The 19,621-nt window shown below is 44.4% G+C and overlaps 3 protein-coding genes across 3 annotated transcripts; all 3 read right to left on the bottom strand.

Moving 5' to 3' along the window:
- Positions 1–24: 24 nt before the first annotated feature.
- On the bottom strand, positions 25–1,173 carry LOC101062675 (rho-related GTP-binding protein RhoV-like). The gene is made up of 3 exons (XM_003962605.3): positions 892–1,173; positions 759–817; positions 25–680 (listed from the first exon to the last, which is right to left on the bottom strand). The coding sequence occupies exons 1-3, from the start codon at positions 1,064–1,066 to the stop codon at positions 243–245; spliced, it is 672 nt and encodes a 223-aa protein (XP_003962654.3). The 5' UTR covers positions 1,067–1,173; the 3' UTR covers positions 25–242.
- A 6,499-nt stretch (positions 1,174–7,672) lies between these two features.
- LOC101062893 (glutathione-specific gamma-glutamylcyclotransferase 1-like) lies at positions 7,673–9,376 on the bottom strand. Its single transcript, XM_003962606.3, has 3 exons — positions 8,862–9,376; positions 8,724–8,759; positions 7,673–8,209 (listed from the first exon to the last, which is right to left on the bottom strand). The coding sequence occupies exons 1-3, from the start codon at positions 9,036–9,038 to the stop codon at positions 7,793–7,795; spliced, it is 630 nt and encodes a 209-aa protein (XP_003962655.1). The 5' UTR covers positions 9,039–9,376; the 3' UTR covers positions 7,673–7,792.
- Positions 9,377–10,235: 859 nt separating this feature from the next.
- Positions 10,236–16,544, bottom strand: LOC101063117 (delta-like protein 4). The gene is made up of 11 exons (XM_003962607.3): positions 16,092–16,544; positions 15,761–16,012; positions 15,519–15,576; positions 14,782–15,045; positions 13,476–13,536; positions 13,225–13,355; positions 12,969–13,138; positions 12,485–12,704; positions 11,668–12,403; positions 11,478–11,586; positions 10,236–11,385 (listed from the first exon to the last, which is right to left on the bottom strand). Exons 1-11 carry the CDS (start codon positions 16,143–16,145, stop codon positions 11,380–11,382), a joined length of 2,061 nt encoding a protein of 686 aa, XP_003962656.3. The 5' UTR covers positions 16,146–16,544; the 3' UTR covers positions 10,236–11,379.
- Positions 16,545–19,621: the final 3,077 nt, after the last annotated feature.

Genomic DNA, 19,621 nt, shown 5'->3' with positions numbered 1-19,621 from the left:
ACACCAGGATTGTTTTTTGGCTTTACACAGTGGCACATTTATTAATAAAACAGAAGACATACACACATATAAAACAACGAAAAATGAAAAAATAACACAAGAGGTAGAAGAGAGGGGGAAGGTTTTTTAAGCTCACTCCCTGCCAAAAGCAGCACTGAAATTGATTGAATAAATTGCTGCTTTGGTCACAGTGCTCAGTGCTTCATAAATGCTCTCCAAACAGGCAGCTCACTGATCCAGCATCAGAGAAAACGCAATTTACCCCCCCAGAAAGCTTTCAACCGCCTTAGCATGCTGAGTTTCTTACAGTTTTTCCCAACCTCTTTGCGCTTGATGGCAGCAGAAACAGCAGAGTCGAACACGTCTTTGAGGTTGTGCTGCGTCAGAGCTGAACACTCCAGGTAGTCACTGGCTCTGATCCGGCGGGCCAGCCTTCTAGCCTGGCTGTCGGTCACCGGTTTGGTGCCGCGTTGGGCCAGGAGAATCAGAATGTCGACATTTTGGCAAAGGTCAGACTGGGTCCCAACAAGGATGATCGGAGCAGTCCGGTTCCCGCCGCGGATCTGCAGGATCCACTTGGACGCAATGTTCTGGAAGGAGACGGGGTTGACCAGGCTGAAGCACAGGATGAAGACGTCCACGTGGGCATAACACAGAGAACGAAGATGTCCAAACTCCTCCTGCCACACCAAACAAAAATAGAGCTGAGAGGGAAAAGGTCTGGAGCGGGAAACCCTGGAGTGGTGTGAAATTCCTACCTGTCCTGCAGAGTCTATCAGCTTGATGCGAGTGGGAACTCCATTCACATGGACCAAACCTGGAAGTCAAGCAGAAACAACCTTCACTGCTGAGTCAAGCCTCCGGTAGCTTAACAGGAACTTTGTCTCTCACCAGTGAAAACGTCAAAAGCCGTTTGTCTGTAGTCGCTGTTGAAGCCATTAAAGATGTAGCTGATGACCATGCTGGTCTTCCCCACGGCTCCATCGCCCACCAGCATGCAGCTCAGCTCTTCCCTCTGTCTGCCAGTCTTGTCACGTCTCTGACAGGCCTGTGCCATCTTAATCATCTATGCATTTAATGAAACTCCTCCATTATCTCTGCCGCTGCAAAACCCAAGCTGGAGTGGGGCTTTACTGTAAGAGATCTCCTGTCCGCCCCCGTGGAACCCCATGTGGTGCCAATAAAGGCGAGAAGACACCTCGATTTAAAAGAACAAAAGCGGCCAATCAGAGAAGAGCTGTCCCCAGACTGCGACGGCTACTTCCGTTTGATGCAGATTTAGATGGAGGGATGGAAGGCAGGCCGCTCCCCGAGTCCTGCCATCCCACTCATTCAGTACTGTATATTTAAATTTACTGTATATTTTCACGATTTCATAGAAATGTCGACATATTTACTCATCGAGGAGACCCGGCAACACTGTGGGTTTTTATTTAAATAAATGCATTACAATCCTATTAAATTACAGGTATTTAACCACTTTAAATAATAATTTCATCGTTCTCCTCTCTACAGTAGTGGTGACTGTGGGTGTAATGCCGTTATTAGACTGAATGTGGCGCTGTCGCTCCAGAATTATCCTTGAGAATTCCTTAAACTGTTGTTCTTCAAGATGTTCTGTTGCTGGTACAGCTTTTCCTGTAAATGATTGAGCAATGAGACACGGAGTCGCTGTTTTTGTTTTTAAGAGGGATCTCATTTCATTATCTTTAACCACAGATATTAATAATAATCTAAAACCAGACCTAAAGGGAGCCCTCTTCTCACACATTAAAAGGGCAAAGGCCACAGCTGAGAGGGCATTGCTACATCCGTCAGTCGCTGCAGTTTATGGCAGAACCTTCATGCAGGCTTCATCCTGTCGTTTTCAGGGTGACCCGGTTCATTCAGAAAGGTCCCGCCGTTCCTCCAGCACGCTGAAAATCACAATGACTGTCGAGAGAGTGCATTTATCTCAGCACACTGTGGACAAAGACTCTGCCATGTGTTTCTCTTTAAGGATGGAATGACCAAACTCTTCAGACCCTTTATTGTTTCTTCAACATCAAAAGACACCAAAATACCAAAGATCCCCAAAATAGCAGGAGCCTTGGAACAGCTGTAAGGTTTTCTGCTTTGAGGACAGGATGAGCGCAGGTGACAGGTCTTATGATGAAGGCCGCAAACAGTCGTCACACAGCTATTCTAATTTCCTTGCATCTGACCCCTGACCTGTTGCAGAGTGCTCGGGGGTTGTGCTTAAAAATAGCAATAATTATCAAGATGCAATCTACAAATGTTCCTTCGGTTTTAGGCTGTGTGGCCCAGAAACAGTGCAGGGTGCGCTGGGAGGTCCAGTATTTAAGACCAGGGAATTGTCGGGAGGCTGAAAAACTGCTTTAAACAGCGTTGTTCCTTATTTGTGTGAGCCTGCAGGAAACTCTGGGAGCATTGTGTTGTAAGGTCTCTGGTTCCTGTTTGTCGTGGTTTCTCACTCGTTCTCTTGTACCTTTCTCTCCCCCTTTTTCCCACCACCTGCAATGTGGGTGACAGAGTTTATTCCCTCTGGTAAAAGGACAACATCTGGTCACACACACACACCCACGCACACACAGACACACACACACACACACACACACACACACACACACACACGCACACACACATGTGCTGCAGCTCTGGCAGCTGTGTGTTACAATGCTGTTCCTTAATCCAAGGTAAATGTCAAACACAGGAAAAGGTTTTTAAATATCTACATTTCCAAAGACTGCCTTTCCTGCAATGGCCACTTTTATCACCACAGGCTTGGACGCAGGTGCTTGCACGGATTGCGCAACCCATCGCAGCAGACAGGACTGAAGACTGGCCTCCGCTACGCTCGACGGTGTAATATTAGATACCAAAATGCTTCGTGTTTGCATTCTGTTCAAAAATGCCCCTGACATAGATTTATTGGGGTAATCTGCTTAGTCAGGGTCTCAGCATTGTCCAGCTTAAAGTGAGCCCCCAGTATGCTCAGGAGAACACATCAAACATCACGCCTGCTGACTGTCTGACGCCTCCGTTTATGCAGATGGGGGAAATCGATCTGATACCCATCGTGCCGCCGTCACTGTTGCGGTGATTCCTGAAAACGTTGTGAGTCTTACTTCCTTGCAGCAACAATAGAGAACCCTGCCAGATATGTGTTAAAAGATTATGTTCCACGCTATAAGCCAGAGATAAGCTTTACACGCTGTAGATGGGCCAGAAAACAAGTGGCTGACACGGAAATGAAGTGATAAACAAACCATTTGCATAACATTTTCTGCATAATGTCCCTTTAAGCAGAGGCTTTTAAATGGTAGGGATTAGAGGAGGGTGGGGGCTCCCATCAATCTGAGACCCCCGCACCACTCAGGACATAATCAAAACACTCTTTCTCTCTCCTTCTTCACCTCCAAGGTGTGACTTGAGGGTCACACAGGGGTCACACGTTTCACGCATATTCTCAGCATAATCTGTGTGTTCCTGCCTGCAGTCATACATCAAAGACAAAGATCTTGCTTTCATTCAATTCCAAACACAGATCTAGGTGGATTAAATGGTTCCGCGTGCATGGATGACTTGCAGTATTTGAGGCACAATGTCAAAATTATTACTGCTTTTTGTTGCACATCAGTAATTAAGCTCAATAAACCAGTGGGAGATGGAAAAGCAGCTAACTATGTAGCAAGTAAGCATGCTAATATTTACTTATAAGTGTCAAACAAAAGCCCAAAGGGATTGGTCAAATGTGTCTCCTATCACTTTCAGAGCAGGTCCAGACTGAATTCTCATCACAAATCAGTTTTTTAATCCCTAAAACTATATCGACGGTGCATTTGGTTAAAAAGGACTATGTGAGGACACCGTCCCAACCAAACAAAGCGCCTTCCTCACATTCTTGGTCGAGGCGCTAAATTGTTCGTGGGAATTCGCCCAGACCTTCACAGCCAATTCTGGTTGTTCACATTCCTGATTTGAAGCCAGTAATTGCAGGAAAGCATAAACGATGTCTGGACACTTTCTGTGAATCAGGATGTATGCGCGCTGCATATCTTTGTTGGATCAGCACATTTGAAGTTAATCTGAATTAATATGATAACCTTGTATCATTTGGATGTGAACCAGCTTAGCATAAGTCAGTATGTCCCAATTTTAAGTAAAGCCTAAGTGTTTTTGGGCTTTTGTCGGTCGGCGAGCATCCCCATCTACTTGCTCTTGCTCCATTAAACCCTGGCAGGGGTCCAGGACCAGTGGGCTAATCCCACTTTACCCCCTGAGACCGTCTCAGGGTGTCCTCTGTGTCCCGGGCGGGTCCGTAGCTGCGCTCTGTGGGGCTTCAGTTGATCTGCTGGCTGAATCAGATCATGGGAACGCAATTAAATAATAAATGACATGATCTAATGCACATGACCAATCATCCGCTGACAGGGAAAGGAAAAAAACACAACAGATCCCCACAAGGTGGTTATATGCAGATATAAGGTACAATATGAAGGTTTTCTCATTCCTTTATCTTTATCTAAAAAAAAAAAGCCCCATCATGGAAATACAAATGAAATAAAATGGCCTTATTTCAAAAAGCACACCTGTGCTGTTTTTTTCCTGCCCCTATTGTGTATTTTCTGTATGTCGTACAGAGATTTGTCATCCTGGCGTGATTCACGCCTTGATTATTGCGACAGGATTTCGGGTGGTGGAAAAGTTTTATTTGCAGCTCGGCATCGTTTCGCCTGAGATCCAGTGTTAGCCTGTGACTTTGAAAACATTTGGAGTCACACCTAAAGGGAGACAGTCTGTCACTGTGAAGATGGCAATGCGTCAACAACGCGCTGCTTGAACGCCACCCGCCACCATTTCAACTGCTCTTTAAGGTGTGGTTTAATTTCCCTACTCAATGCCATTAATATGTCAAGAGCGTGACACACTTCTAAAATTCTCCCAGGCAGCTTCAACGCGTTCAGATGTGAAGCCATTGCAGAAACTCCAACTCCAACTTATGTCACAACACTGAGTAAAAGTCATTATATTAATTATATTAGCGCTATCAGCTCTGCACTCACAGGAAGGAAGGAAGATGATCTTTGTAAAGTTGACTGTTGATGCCTGAAGGCTGCTGCAATGTTTGATTTCAATACTCTGCAGTGAGCGAGTAGACAGAATAACAAAAGGCAATTTGGCTTTATTTATTCCGGGCCCAGAAAGGTAAGAGCGGGCATCGATATTGCAGCCCGAAGTCCCTGACAATGACTCTGCAGCTGCGTGATTGTGCATTGTGACGGTCGCGCTGCGAGGTGGCATTGATGCAGGACCTCTGCGAGTGGGTGGGAAACAGAGCTGCCTTTCCGGCTCTCCGAGAGAAAACACTCCAGAGAAAAATGGCAGGAAGCCTCCAGGGCCTTTTGATTCAGGCCACGATGGCATCGGCATAATAGTGGAAACAGTCAGGGCCGCTGTTAGAAGTAAGGCTGGAGACACACATCTCCACTATCATTTACTGATCTGTGCTGGCGGCCTTCTGGAATCTGAAACCGGATTTTACTTTAAACATTTGTCATCACAAAATGCTGATATAGATGACATGATCTGATTTGCCTTGATGTAACAATAGAGTTGCATTTGCTTCAGGTGAAGCACAACCTTAATGCACCTGTTGTGCACGAAACTGGTTCTGTCTACTTACATCAGGTCTCATTATAGATTCTTTTTCTCATTTCATCCTTTTTTAAACTTTAACCCAGTTCCAAAATTGTGTCAAACCTCTGAACAGGTTTGAAAAAAACAACAACATGGAAGAGATGCAAAATGCCCTGTTTCCACTCAGTGGAAAACCCCAAATGCACCATCGGATGTCACGTGCATGAAATAACATTTCAAAATATGTATTAAGAGCCAGGAGTGCAGAAACCCCAGAGAGATTCCTCTTGGTTAAACTTGACTCAGCTTCCAGTCTGAGGGGATTAAAGGATTGTGTGTGTCTTTAAAGAAACGAAACAGTTTTGCCTCAGTAAACTGATGACTGATGGAGGAATGCTGCGTAATTTTACAAGATGAGCAATAATCCCACTTCCACATCCACAATATGTGTAGAGTTAATGTAGGAAGGGCCCAGGGGCTGATGTCTGTGTGTTAATGGCTAAAATAGCCATTGGGTATTTTAATGGATGGACCTTGTCACCATGGGTCTCCCACCCTGGTGACCACTGACAGGAAACAAGGGTTGAGTCAACCCTCGGCCAGACGACCTCCAGGGTGGCCGCCCTATAATGTCTGGACTCCATTCTCTTGGACACGCGCTCCATCTGACCTTTGACCCTCCCCCGAGTTGGCTGAGGTCAGCGATCGGGGGTTCAGATTAGGTGCACATTAGCATGCAGGTGGAGTCGCTGATGTTGGCACGAATCAGAGTTTGGGCACATAGAACACTCAGGTAAGTGGAAGGAAAAATGTGTTTCAATGGGACGGGAGTGTACAATCGTCACTGTGTTTATCAGAATGGGTGTGTGCTCAGAACATGAGGACAGACTGAGGAGGAGACCTGAGGTCACGTATTATTTTCACAACACACAAACACACACACGTACAGAGAGACAAAGCTCTTCAATGTCCTCCAACCTGATGGTTGCATTTCCGTGGACCTCTAAGGAGCCGTAACTCTGTAATGGAGGCGCGTTCATTGATTCACTTGTCTTTGCCATTGTGTCTGTAATAAATGTCACTCTAGTGAGCAGTAAATCATTGTGCAGCATCACATTAATATTTAAAAGCGCACATTTCCATAAGGCCTTTTGCAGAGCAGCAGTCTCTTTGCTTATGTTTGCGAGGAAGTCGCCAGCTCAGCCTCTTTAATCTCGATGTACCAGTTTCAGTGCAAACAAAATTTCCATGATCTCTGATCCCGGTGTTCCCCTGTTCCACATGTTAGTGGTGTAACATTTTTCTGTGTCTTCGCATGTGAAACAGCCTCTCTTGTGATCTGGCACGGAATAGCTAAAATTAATTCTGTTATCTAATCCGGAGACTTTCTGACTCTGTACATGTTCTGGACATGTGAGCTCCGGGTTCACTCTACGCCCCACCATTTGTGCAAACCTTTGACCCAGTTTTTGGTTACATTCGAGGAAAACACTTCAGCAGCCCACAGAAATGTGTGGCCGATGCCGCCCAGAGTTGGATGAAACCGGTTTCAAATATCTAACCAGCTTCATGCACATGTTATAGCAGTCGAAGCTCAGCAGGAGCAAGAAAAACAACAGTCCGTCCAGCCCACAGCTAAGCATATACTGTATATTCTCTAGCTTTAGCCTAGTTGCCAGTTCAAACAGTGCCAGCAGCAGAGAACATACCCCCAAAGAGTTCTAATCTGTGGAATTCATCCTGACCTGCGGGATTTAGTATCTCAGAAAGTTTTTGTACCAACAACAACGTTTGTTTTTCATTGGTAATGTGATTTTTTGCGTGTATTGGATGCATTTTAAAGGGACGTGAATGATCCAAGCGTGATCCGGACAGCTGTAGCAGCGTCCTCTGCACCGTCTGCATGCCTGAATGAAAATACATTCCTCAGACACGTGATGTGGGACTGTGGGGACAGGGGTGGGTTGTGCAGTTAAGCGTTCTCCACATGAACGTGTAGGAGTTATATTCATCACGTATCATGAAGAGAGTGTACCACAAACATGTGTTTTTATTGAAAAATAGAACAAAAACAATCTTCAATCTGAGCCCATCTACCATCCCGTCATCCATTTATACATTATCAGTCCATCCATCCATCCTGTGGCCAGCCTCAGTTTGGTGCAGGCTGAGAAAAGTCCAGACAGGTCGGCAGTTGATCGCAGAGCTTGATGACGCCCAGAACGGCGGCCTCGATGGAGAAGAGGTGCTCGTCTTCCACCTCGGGACAGCAGAGCCTCATGAACTCTGCCAGACGCACAAGGTACTCGATATTGTGGCCCGAGCTGCCCCTACAGGTGGTGATCTGGTTGGCAATGTCCGTATCCGAGGCCGGGCCCAGGTACATGGGGTTGTCAGAGGTCGCAATGTAGACCAGGGCCAAAAGAGGCTCCTGGTCCTTCTCTTTGGGGAAGAACTGAAGCTTCGTTATGATGTATCCTCCCAGCAAAACCTCTCTGGTGTGCAAGTATTGGAGGGAGCCTTCAATTTCAGAGCTAGATACCTCATATGCCACTCCCCATGTGCAGGCCTGCAGGAAAACAAATGGATGACAGATATGTGGCTAGAGCCAGAATTCCATTTGGACTGTAAAATTAGTAAAGTTTGCTTTCCATTCCAAGAAGCAAATTATAGGTCAATAAAAACACAAGATGTCACCTGAAGCAGAGTTAATAGTTATTTATCTTATATCCTGCCAGTGAAATAAATATGGTGGATTTAATGGAAAACTTTAACCATGTCATAATTGGACAAATGCTATGTAGGAGTTATTAGCAATTGTCAGACTGTGACAAGTTACAAATTGTCTTTTATTTTAAGTAATTATCGAATAATAATATAATATGGTATAAAAATATATTTCTGGTTGATTTATTTAGATCTATTTTTAATTACAAAAGCTGTAAAAAATAATCAATGCCAAGGTGCCAACAGCTTTAACATCTGTAACAATAAAAAGACTATTTTCCTTGGATAATTATTTTAAAATGGCTCATCTGAAGCATTAAAACACCCCAGGAGTTTTTTAAGATCAGGACTCTTACCTCTGGATCCTGCACCAATGTGGCCACTCTTCCAGGCTGAAAATAGAGAATAAGATGAGCCCATTCAAACACAAAAAAACGATTCAATCAGAATAATCTAGAAGCAGGGAATCCTTCGCTTTTACAAGCATTTCTCACCTTGATCTTATCACCTCGATGGAACTCATCTCCATGCCAGAAGCGCCTCTTGTAACCTGTGATATGGCCCACTTTGCTCCTTTTGTATGCAAAACCAGGTTTCCACACCAAGGAGCCGTACCCAAATATCCACAAAGTTTCTTTTTCTTTCATACTGTCCTGAGGCTTAATGCCCATTTTGATAATAAATAAATAAAAAAAACCCACAAAATAAAAAAGTGACAGTGTGGTTTGTGTCAAAAAGCACTTCTCTTATATTTCCTCTGTAGCGTTGAGATTGCGCAATACATCCCAGCGGAGTCTCCCTACAGTTGCATGACGTTTAAAGTCCTGAATACAGACATAAACGGCTTAAAATGCTAAATGCACCTATAATGATACAAACCTGCTCGATAAATGTAAGTTATAACAGCAAAAATGGACCGATGTTGCGAGTGGAAGCTGCCCCTCCGCTCCTCTTCTGCGGGAACACGTGCGTTTGTTGTTCAGATGGCGTCACAGACGGAGGCTTCGGACCAATCACGTGACAGGAGGGGCGGGACTTGCTGACAGTAAACCCATGAGGTGCGTGGCTGACTGTTTCTTTATATCAAAGCTGACGCACAATAAAAACAAGTTGTTGAGTTCTCTTTGGTTTGATGAATCATCTGAAATCTATGAGGACATTATTAACCAGTCCGAAACCGAAATGTTGCAACAGCATTAACCTTTTGTTTTTGTTTGTTAGTTTTTTTCCCATTAAAGGAAAATTACTGTCAACAAGCCCCGTGGCAAGTGTACTCTCCAGCTTCTATTTTTCTTTTACTTTTCCCCCATTTTTAAAAAAGACAATTACGGCTTTGTACAGTCAGTGATAATCACAGTACCTACAAATAGCTGAGGCTCTGCTCTTAATCTCATTAGACGTCTGTGTTCTGCTGTTAAATGTCCCGCACCGATAAGCTTGGATGTTCTGTCACCTCTCTGTACACTACAAGTGATGATTTCTAAATTAAACTGGTAAAAACGCTTGGCCTTTAATTTTCTTTCCAAACCTACTGCCCCCAAGTGGCAGCAAGAAAAACAATCTTTGGCACAGGAAAAAATTCATGTCTTAATGTGCTGGTAATCGTCAAAGGTGAACCGTGTTTTAAGCTGATTTTAAAGGGCAGCTGTTGTTCCCAGAGTCGACCCCTGCAGCCCCACTGGCTGAAGGGGCCACTGTTTCTGTGCTTAGGTGTTAGTAATAAAAGGCATATGCAGATTTTCTCCATGATACATGTAAGCATATGCCAATGCCCGAGACCCTCTCAGCTCACTTCATCCCCCCCCCACAGTTGATAGGAGATTACAGACCATCAGAGATCACAATGAGAGATCCAGGATAAGTTGCAGTAGTGACCACAAAAACTCTTTATTGTCCACTTACAGATGTTTTCTCTTTTTAATATATATAAATATATATATTTATGCTTTTGTTTAATTCCTTCCATTGCTGCCAATTCCAACTGTCCACTGAATGATTGCTAGCTCACAGATCTGATATCACACTGACACAGATGACACACAATCATAAAAAAAAGACAATCTATAGACAGGAAGCCACAAATTGGGGTTCTGGATGATTTCAATGTTTAAATTAGCTTCTCCTTTTGACCACATGTACACTCTGAGAGCAACAAACAGTGTACCAGATATGCATTCAATTTCTCTTTTTTAAGACGACAAAACACAGACATCACTTTAAAAATAAATTCACCTTTTCTGGGGATCGACTCGAAAACAGACGTTCATACTAATCTGAACATATAAATATACACTATATACAAAATAATCTTATAAAACAAAGACAGTGCTTCATATTTTTAAATTACTAATGAAATGCTAACCTTGCAAAAAAACATTATTGGTAATTTTCTCTGAAGGCGTCCTTGGTATGATAGTCACTTCATGTACTTCTTTGTCTTGATTTAAGGGCAAACTTGCATAAACATGCGCCATATTGTGTCTTTTGACCTTTGATCAGCTCCTTTCATTCGAAACAAAGGGGGGTCACGAAAAGGTTGGGCACAATTTTGTTTTAAACACATATATAAGGCTTTGTGATCTAGGCTGCATACATTCTTAATAGAAAAGGGATTCACAAAGTGGAAACCCTTAAACGTCCTTCAAAAATGAACCGTTTTCAGTAGTTTTGTCCCTTTTTGTGATTTTAGCACGAGGCTGATGTCGTTTGCATAGCACATTAGAGGCCACAGAAACGGAAAAGGCTGGCAATTCGTCGAACGCAGAGGAGAACATCAACACAGTCCTCTTCCCAGTGGCCAGAAAAGGAGCCTCCATCAGTCAGCCGTGCTCATCCCTTCCCACCGTCCGTTCGGTCTTTACATTCTCGTAGTTTTAGTCCATTCGAAAAGCACGAAGCCCCGTCCAGTTGTCAAGTTTTCAAGAGCAGCAACTTGCACATAAATAATCCCAGTCTCTCAACACTTGTAAACACTCCACTGGAAATCCAAAGTCGAATAATATACTCAGTTTGTTATACCTGAACAAAGAAAGAAAGGGAAGATCCATCATGCTTTGAAAACAAAGAAGTGTGTTTTGGGTTAAGTACCTGAACAGGAAAAACCTTCTTACCTCAGTTGCAATAATGCATTCGTTCTTCTCCTCTGCTATAACAAAGACAGACTGGTACATCGAGTCTCGGGGAGAACTTATTGTTGATATTCTACACTCTGGTCTTTGACTGTAGGGTGGAAAAACAGTGTGTCGTTATCAAACACGAAAACCAGAACAAAGCGTGTTTAACTCCAGCCAGCGCGCTCACCTGTACATTCTCGACAGATGCGTTTTATCTCCTAATTTTTCACAGTTTTCATCTTTGTCCAGAAAGGACAGCTCGTCCTTGTACCCTGTGGAGGCCTTATAATCCAGCTGGTAGTGGTTGATGTGCTTGTGATTCAACTTGTCGCCGGGACAGTCCTTCAAAGCAACCTTTTTATTGTTATTCTTGATCTCCAGGGTGGAGAGGAGGTTCTCTTTCTGAAAGTCACTCTTAGAGCAGTTGTTCATGGTCTCTGAGTCATGATCCGTCTTCCTCCGCTTCCTGACATGACATATTATTAATCCCGCCAGGCACAAAAGCACCAGAACAACCACCATGCCCACCCCCAAAATGATGGCGGCCATGTCCAGCTTGTCATTGGACCCATTGCCAACACTGGGGCTGGAGGTTGTGGGTGAAGGCACACTGCAAGTCTGGCACTGGGGGCCACTAAAATGTGGTGGGCAGATGCATGAAGGTTGACCTTTTGGTCCGGTAGTGCAGGTCCCACCGTTCAGGCAGGGTTGTGAGGCACAGATATCCGCCGGCTTGTCGCAGTGGCGTCCTGTGTAACCCGGGGGACAGATGCAGGTGTAGTCGTTTATGCGGTCCTGGCAGGTGGAGCCATTTGCACAGGGGTCGCTGGCGCATTCGTTGATGTTGATCTCACAGCGTGGACCTGCAAACCCTGAACGACAGCTGCACACCCGCTGGTTGCCGTGAACCACACAATGGCCACCTGTGCCAAAGAATAACAAGAATTACAGCAAATATCCTGATATTTGTCACCATTCCACAGAAAGAGAAAATAAGTTATTACCATTAGTGCACTGCAGCGAGGTACATTTATCCACTTTCCTCTCACAGTTCAGGCCAGTGTAGCCTGCTGGACACTCGCACATGTACGTATGGTCGTTTTCCGTCTCTCTGCATTTGCCACCATGGAAGCAGGGTGTGTCCGCGCAGGTTAGCTTCTTGTGCTCGCAGTGTGTTCCTTCAAAAGCTTGCGGGCACTCGCACGTATAGCCGTTCTCAGAGTCCTTCACGGGGGGGAAAAGACAGAGCATTTATCAAAAAGCTCCCTATCAGATGTTTTTGTTCAATCATATCCTGTTCGCAACTGCCCCGACGAACCCCATTATCCTTAGCTTGAATTCTATTTACACTCCGCTCTCTGTGAACTGGGTCATCTACTGACTTGACAATCGATAGCATCCTCCTGGAGCCGCAGATAGACCGCGGCAAAAACAAAAACAGGAAAGCCTGTGTTGTGGGAAAGGCGAGAGAGGGCCTTCCGGACTCACCAGACAGTGGCCTCCATTGCGACAGGGCTGGCTGTCACACTCCCTGACCTCCAAGTCACAGTTAACCCCGGTGAAGCCCGGCTGACAGGCACAGGTGTAGCTGCCTTGGCCCGTGTTCATACACGTGGCGCCATTGGCGCAGGGTTTATGGTGTGTGCAGTAGTTCAGATCTGAGCACAAACAAGAAAAACCTTGATATGTACTTACAGCAGTGTCACGGCCTTTATAAACATTTCATTTTGGCAGCACTGCACACCTTGGTTACAGTAGATGCCTCCCCAGCCCTCCTTGCATATGCACTGCCACGGTTCATTACAGGTACCATGTTTACAGGATGGATGGAGTTTACACACATCACAAAAGAGACCTTGCCAGCCTTCTCTGCATCTGTTCACACAAAGGTGGTGAAAGGTTAATTTTTTACCTACAATTCAACAAGATGAAGCAGTGGGTCTGGGTAAATAAACTTCTTTTTTTTTTATTAAAAAAGAAAGAATAAATACACACTTGCATTCCCCAGGTAATGTGCAGTTCCCATTCCTTTCATTGCACCCTTCAAGACAGACAGCTGTGAAATAGAAAAAGAGATAATTATATAAAAATGATCAACTCTTTATTTACTCCAAACCATAGCACTAAATTAAAGGGTGGATAGTGCATTATGATAGCAACTGATAGTTATTCAGAGACAAGTTCCTTCTTTTGTGGACCGGAAGTTGTCTACCGATGTTTACCTTGATCTTTGTGCCAATGTGGCTGCCAGTAAACTGTTCTTAATCTGATGCCTGTTCCTGGCATTCTGGCTCCATTGATGTTATAATTGTGTATCCAAATGTTTTGTTATAATATTGTTTGCTTTGATATTGTTTCTATTGTGTGAGTTTTGGTTGTGATGTTTTGAGTCTTTTGTGTCAAACCTGCCTGAAATTTTGGTTTCCTGTGCATTTACAGGAATGCCCAGTGCACCGATGTTGATTACTCTGCATTGCCCCAATTCAATAAATGAATAAATCAAAATTAAACAGTTATAAAAACGCGGGCTCCCTGTGAGTGTGACGTCGATGTTAAAATGGTTTTATGGAGTTTAACGGCTGCTCACTGTGTAGCAGATGCTTGTTCTCTGGGAGAGAGCGAGGAAAAAAGCAGGACAGCTGCCCCATTCTTGTCAGCGGGCAGTTCGAACCCCGTTTGCAGCTGCTGCCCCGCGCGCCTCCAACAATAGCGACCGCAATTTACTGGCGCGAGGCGGACGATAATGCCGCGATTAACCTCGGCGCGCGCTGCTGGGCGACCACCGCCCTGGATTAAAGCCACACGCGCCCGCAGAGAAAGTGCAACCGAGTCTTCTACCTGTCGTCGGATTTCACCTGAGCAACGGACGCAACGCCCACGCGCGATCGTGTAACAGGTAATTCTGACACGAGAGGGCAAACGCGACATGACGTCATCTGCCTCACTCTGCCGGATTCTATTTATTAATTAAAACAGGCATCAGTTTAGTCTACTAAAAGGTCAAAATTTTGGCCGCCTCAACTCAAGACTCAAAGCATTTTTAGGACGATTTAACAGAAATAAACACACAATATTTTATATTCCTTCGTCGACAATAGGACGAAGAGGACTGTGAGAAGACAATTCTGAGAGAAAAGTTCTTTTAAATAAACTTTTGAATAGCTTCAGAGTTATATATAATTACATTCAGATAAACTACATCTAATATCACTATGAAACTAATTTTAGAAAAAAATCACCCTTCTGACCCTTAACCATAAACAATATTGTGTATCCATATGGTGTCTTTACTCTTGCTTACGTTCTTGGCAGTATTCTCCCTTCCATCCCGGTAGACAGGCTATTTGCCCGCCAGGCTTGCAGGTGTAGTGGCCAAAATGGTCGTCTCTTGGAGTGCAAATTTTGGAACAAGTGTCCCCGTAGTAATTGTCATTGCAGATGAACCGGTATGAGTACCTTAGCTCCGTCTGCGTCCCGCTCTGGACATCCTGGGACCACTCATGCCCTATTCCCAACTGTCTTTGGATGGCAAAAGAACTAATCAAGAATTCAGGGTTGGTGGTATCTGTAGGGAAAAGAGAGAGAGAAATATTCTTACGACCTTGTGTTGTTTGATAAATGCTACAATTATTCCATTAAATGATTTGTGTGACAATACACAATGCATATAAATTTCCTTTTCCTTTCACACGCGGCCATTATGACCCTGTTATGAAGGACCCAACAAAAAAGGTGTAAAATCCAGGAAGGGGCTGTCATGGGACTTTTGGCAAGGCTTGGTGTTCTCACTCGAGCCTGTGCACTTTCCCATGCATGCCAAAAATAAAACAAGGGAAGCGCGATTGTGCTGGGGAGATGTGATTGTAAGGAATTGTCGTGTGACTTAAGGCATCATAACAAACAAGGAAACACGGGAAGCCGCATGCGTCTTGCAGCACGTTGACTGTGAGGGTAAACGGTGAAACGTTTTTAAATCAACGCCGCTGTGTGTGAAATGTGTCCCCCTAGCGGTAGCGAGAATAGTGCGCGTCCGCTCACCTCCAGGTTGGTCCTCAGCAGGAGAGTACCAGGCGTCGATCAGCAAGGAGAAAGAGCCCTGTGGAGATAATTGAGCAAATAAACATATAAAAATCTATTGAAAGCTTTTTATCAAATCGCTTGGGATGGAGATGTTTTAACGTAGAAAACTGGTTTTAACGCGTCAACTCATGAATAAAAGGCGTTAAAACACAATGACGAGCACATTTTCTTTCTTCGGACAGCAGAACAGGTGCTCTTACCGGCCAGGTGAAGCTGAGCGGCAGACGCAGCCTGGCGTCCTGCTGGATGGTGAATGAATCGGTGCCCAGAACTGGTGTGGTGACGTTGCCAAATATACAGTTTCCAGGAGACACCACTGCCTGGAAGTTCTTCAAGCACACCGTGAAATAAGTCCTGCAGCCAGTCGCGCTGCAGTTGCCTCCATTCTCCAGCAGACCTTGAGTATTCTGAAACTCCTGCAGCTCTATCTCGAATACACCTGATCCCAGAACCTACGGAGAGACAAACAATGAGCCCAGCTCTTTATTTTGGCCTCCTAAAATAATCGTTTTATAACAGAATAAATAATACCTGAGTGAATATCGTCATGAGTATTGCAAAGACAGTGGTAAACCAAACGGCCATCCTTTAGAGTTTGATGTGCGTATCCTTAAAAAAAACGTGTTAGTCGGCCATCAAAAGCTCCTATTCCAAGAGGCGAAATCGGAATAATTACAAATAATGCGACGTGAATAAATATAATCCTTCTTCCAAATCCTGTGGGACAAGATCCAACTCCGAAATCCGTATCCAGAATAAAAAAGTTGATGGGAGACCGAGTTATCCAGTGCTGTGGTGGTTAGACAAATGTCATTAACGTCAATATCCACAAGTGAGTCTGTCTGCGGTCTTTCTGTTGTCCATCCATTGTGGCGGTCAGATGCTGTTTGAGACTGCTGTGCTGATGCGAGGCTCTTGTTGCCAACAGTGATGCGGGCATGTGGCGGAGCATCAGCGCATAGTGACTCCCAGTAAGGGATGTTTCTCCTCCCTCCCAGTTTATATATCCAGACGCGGCCAGAAGACACCGCCCACTACCATTTAATGCCTTCGACAAAACCTCGCTAAAAGATATACAGGGAAATGAATGATTCAGTTTCAACGATTCATTTGCAACATTATATATATTATGAAGGATAAATAATGGTTTTGTTGCAAGAAGCCTCTTTTTTTTTTTTATCGCTGACTGCGCGTCTTGACGCATCGGCGCGCTCCGAGCGTGTTATACGCCTGTGATCTACGGCTCTCTCCTGTTTCTTGTGTTTATTTTAGATGTAGATAAAGGCAGCTGGTAACTGCACAGCGGGGGAGATCGTTGATGTTTATAGCAAACACGTGGTGTCACTCATAGATCAGCCGGGAACTCGCGTTTTTAAATGGAGATCTGAAACCAGCCGGTTCGTGATATATTTTTCCTCTCGCAACCTTTGTAATCTTTATTAATGCTAAACACTGCTATAGTAAACTAGTTGTTTATTAAATTATTTAAGGAATGAAAAAACAAAGAATAAAGAAGTGGGCTCTATTTAACATCACAGCTTATAATAACAGCAATAAAAAATGTTTCAAGAGTAGAAATCAAGAAGAAAAATGAACTATTTTAGCTACTGAACAAACAAATTGAAATGTCATTTGTATTGGATGTAAACTCATGCTGGGCTCAGGCATTGTTGCCTTTATCACCGGTGCAGCAGGCCAACTTGTCTGGGAGGATTTACAGTGAGGGAACAGGAGTCAGGAACTGTTCCCTGGCCATGACAGTGCAGCGCCTGGACGGCTCTCCTGCCGAGATGACCTCAGCTCTGGGCCCACACCTTTGACTTATAGGTTTGAGGTTCCACTCTAGGGCAGAGACAATACACTATTGAGTCTGGAGCTGTGTGACTAAGAGGCCCGGACATCTCGCAATGGCATGCGGCGTTCCCACCATTGATACAAATCCTGTGAAGGATCAATTCGGCCCTGCAGTGGTTTAACCCATGTGGTGCTGCTGCCTCGAAAAATAAAAACACTTCTCAGAGATCTTTCTGCTCTCACAACCAAATGTTCGAGTGTAAAACCTTATGCTGCCCCTGTCTTCCCTTCATACATGTCAAAACATCCATAGGCTTTAATATTTGATGGTCTGTGGTTAAGGTTTCCCAACTGTGTCTCGGGTGACAGTTCGTTGTAAAGCTTTGGACTGTACCAACAACATGCCCACACAGGAGCGCCTCTCTGCTGATCCAACACTCAACTTGCCATCCTAATATTTCAAGATCAATCTCTGATTGGTGTGTGTGTGTACATAAAGTCTGGTCTGAAATAATAGGCAGTTTGAGCCCGATGGGTTATTTACTGAGGCCCTGCCAAACAATAATCTGAACGGGGCTCTTTTCTGCTGTGCTTCTTGTAGAATAAACACAGCCTTGGTAGCAGACAGCGGCTCACAGCAGCACCATCTCGACCGTGCACAGGCCTTCATTAGTCTTTGTGACAGTGTTTGGTAAAGTGCTGTATTTTGACTGGAAAATGAAAAGTGCCTCCTCACTCAGAATCATTAGGCAAGTTGCCACTTTGCTAAAATCGGACAGAGGCAGTTTTCGGTTCCCAGACAGACTAATGTCATTCCCAGCAAATCTTTTTTTAACAAAATGTAAGTGATCTTTGCAATATCAAAGCTTCATTAGCTTTATTTAGTTGGACAATGGCTCAAAACACACTCAAAATGTTGCACCAACATGCTGTTCATACTTGGGTATTTACAAAACACCCAAAGATTATTGTACCCACCAACAATGTAGCAGGGAGACAAGACATTCAATGAAATCACCCTCTTTTAAAGGCCAATTTGTGTTTACTGATAATCAGGACTGGGCAGCAAAATGAGTTTTAAAAACTGCTGACACACTTGAAAAGTCACCTGACAGAGTCCTGCACTTACAAATGAAAATCCTTTGAAGAAACATTTACATATTAAATCCTATTGTTCTTAGAAAGAGCCTGGCAGACCGCTTCTTTTCCTGTCGGCCTAATTTGGACCAGATCTATCCACACTTCTAATGGCATCAACAATCTGGGCCAGTGCAATAGGAAATTAGCTACAGCGCTAACAGATGGCTCCTTTTAGTCCCTGAATCTGCTGAACAGCGCAATTTAACACTTCTTTACAGGGCATTTGATTTCTACACCCCAATCTGTGCAGCCAATCAATGGAGCCTTTGATGAAGGATCCGGGGCATCTGAGCGTGTCGAGAAATCACCTGCTGCTGCAATTAAAAAAAAGCTGAGGAGGCCTTTTCTTTTGCTAACAGCAGCAAGCAGGAGACGCACAACAAATGCTTGAAATACTGTATCTATAGAATTGAAAATTCTAATTAACAGAACAAAGACCTTAAATTGCTTTGTTGCTAAGGGTTTTTACAAAAGCAGTACACAACTGATTTCTGTGTTGTGAACAGAGCATATAATTTGTTTTTTAAAACAAATTATTACAAAAAGAAGTTAAAAAGAGTTAAAACCTGTAACCCTTCAGTTGACATTAGGCTGAAGTCAGAGACCCTGACATTATAGTTGGCTCTTAATAAGAGTCCCCGGGTGTTTTGGAACTTTCCAGCCACCCTCTTGCTCAGCTGTTGGCAAAACATGGCAATGTCAGCACTTCACCACCACTTCAACGCAACCAACAACACGCGCTGGCCGCTGACGCCGTGTCGTGATGCAGGCAGGTGCCACTACACCTCAGCCCGGCTGCCGGCAAAGACGTCTACAGGACGCTGGAAACATGACATCATCCACGTGCCCTGCGTAATTGAAGGCTCAGCCATACAGGTTGTGTGCGCAAATCAGGACAGCTGCCCACAACAGCTGCCCACGTGCCCATTATGCCGAGAGACAGCAGCACACACCTCGCCGGCCTTTAGTGTTCCGTTGAGCCCAACAGTGGAGACCCCCCTTTTGACACAGCGTCAGGACAAATGGGACCACATCTGCTGCTACTGCACGTCTCAAACTGAGTTGTTTCCAGAGTTGACAGATTAGAAATATTGATATCACTGCAGAGGAGACACTTTTCCTTCTTT

The sequence above is a fragment of the Takifugu rubripes genome, chromosome 2 (assembly GCF_901000725.2).
Source record: "Takifugu rubripes chromosome 2, fTakRub1.2, whole genome shotgun sequence".
In the NCBI taxonomy this organism is placed as follows: Eukaryota; Metazoa; Chordata; class Actinopteri; order Tetraodontiformes; family Tetraodontidae; genus Takifugu; species Takifugu rubripes.
This window is presented reverse-complemented; position numbering and strand designations above follow the sequence as displayed.

What these genes read in the sequence shown, in the direction of transcription:
- LOC101062893 (XM_003962606.3), bottom strand. Translation starts at nt 9,038, where the DNA reads ATGGGCATTAAGCCTCAGGACAGTATGAAAGAAAAAGAAACTTTGTGG. An exon ending in ATCGAGGTGATAAGATCAAG is followed by an intron (nt 8,760 to 8,861) that starts GTGAGAAATGCT and finishes CTCTATTTTCAG; the next exon opens with CCTGGAAGAGTGGCCACATT. An exon ending in CATTGGTGCAGGATCCAGAG is followed by an intron (nt 8,210 to 8,723) that starts GTAAGAGTCCTG and finishes GTTTTCCTGCAG; the next exon opens with GCCTGCACATGGGGAGTGGC.
- LOC101062675 (XM_003962605.3), bottom strand. Translation starts at nt 1,066, where the DNA reads ATGATTAAGATGGCACAGGCCTGTCAGAGACGTGACAAGACTGGCAGA. An exon ending in GGCTTTTGACGTTTTCACTG is followed by an intron (nt 818 to 891) that starts GTGAGAGACAAA and finishes CTTGACTTCCAG; the next exon opens with GTTTGGTCCATGTGAATGGA. An exon ending in TGATAGACTCTGCAGGACAG is followed by an intron (nt 681 to 758) that starts GTAGGAATTTCA and finishes TTGGTGTGGCAG; the next exon opens with GAGGAGTTTGGACATCTTCG.
- LOC101063117 (XM_003962607.3), bottom strand. Translation starts at nt 16,145, where the DNA reads ATGGCCGTTTGGTTTACCACTGTCTTTGCAATACTCATGACGATATTC. An exon ending in GCAATGGAGGCCACTGTCTG is followed by an intron (nt 12,705 to 12,968) that starts GTGAGTCCGGAA and finishes CCCCCCGTGAAG; the next exon opens with GACTCTGAGAACGGCTATAC. An exon ending in CATCTGTCGAGAATGTACAG is followed by an intron (nt 11,587 to 11,667) that starts GTGAGCGCGCTG and finishes TCCACCCTACAG; the next exon opens with TCAAAGACCAGAGTGTAGAA.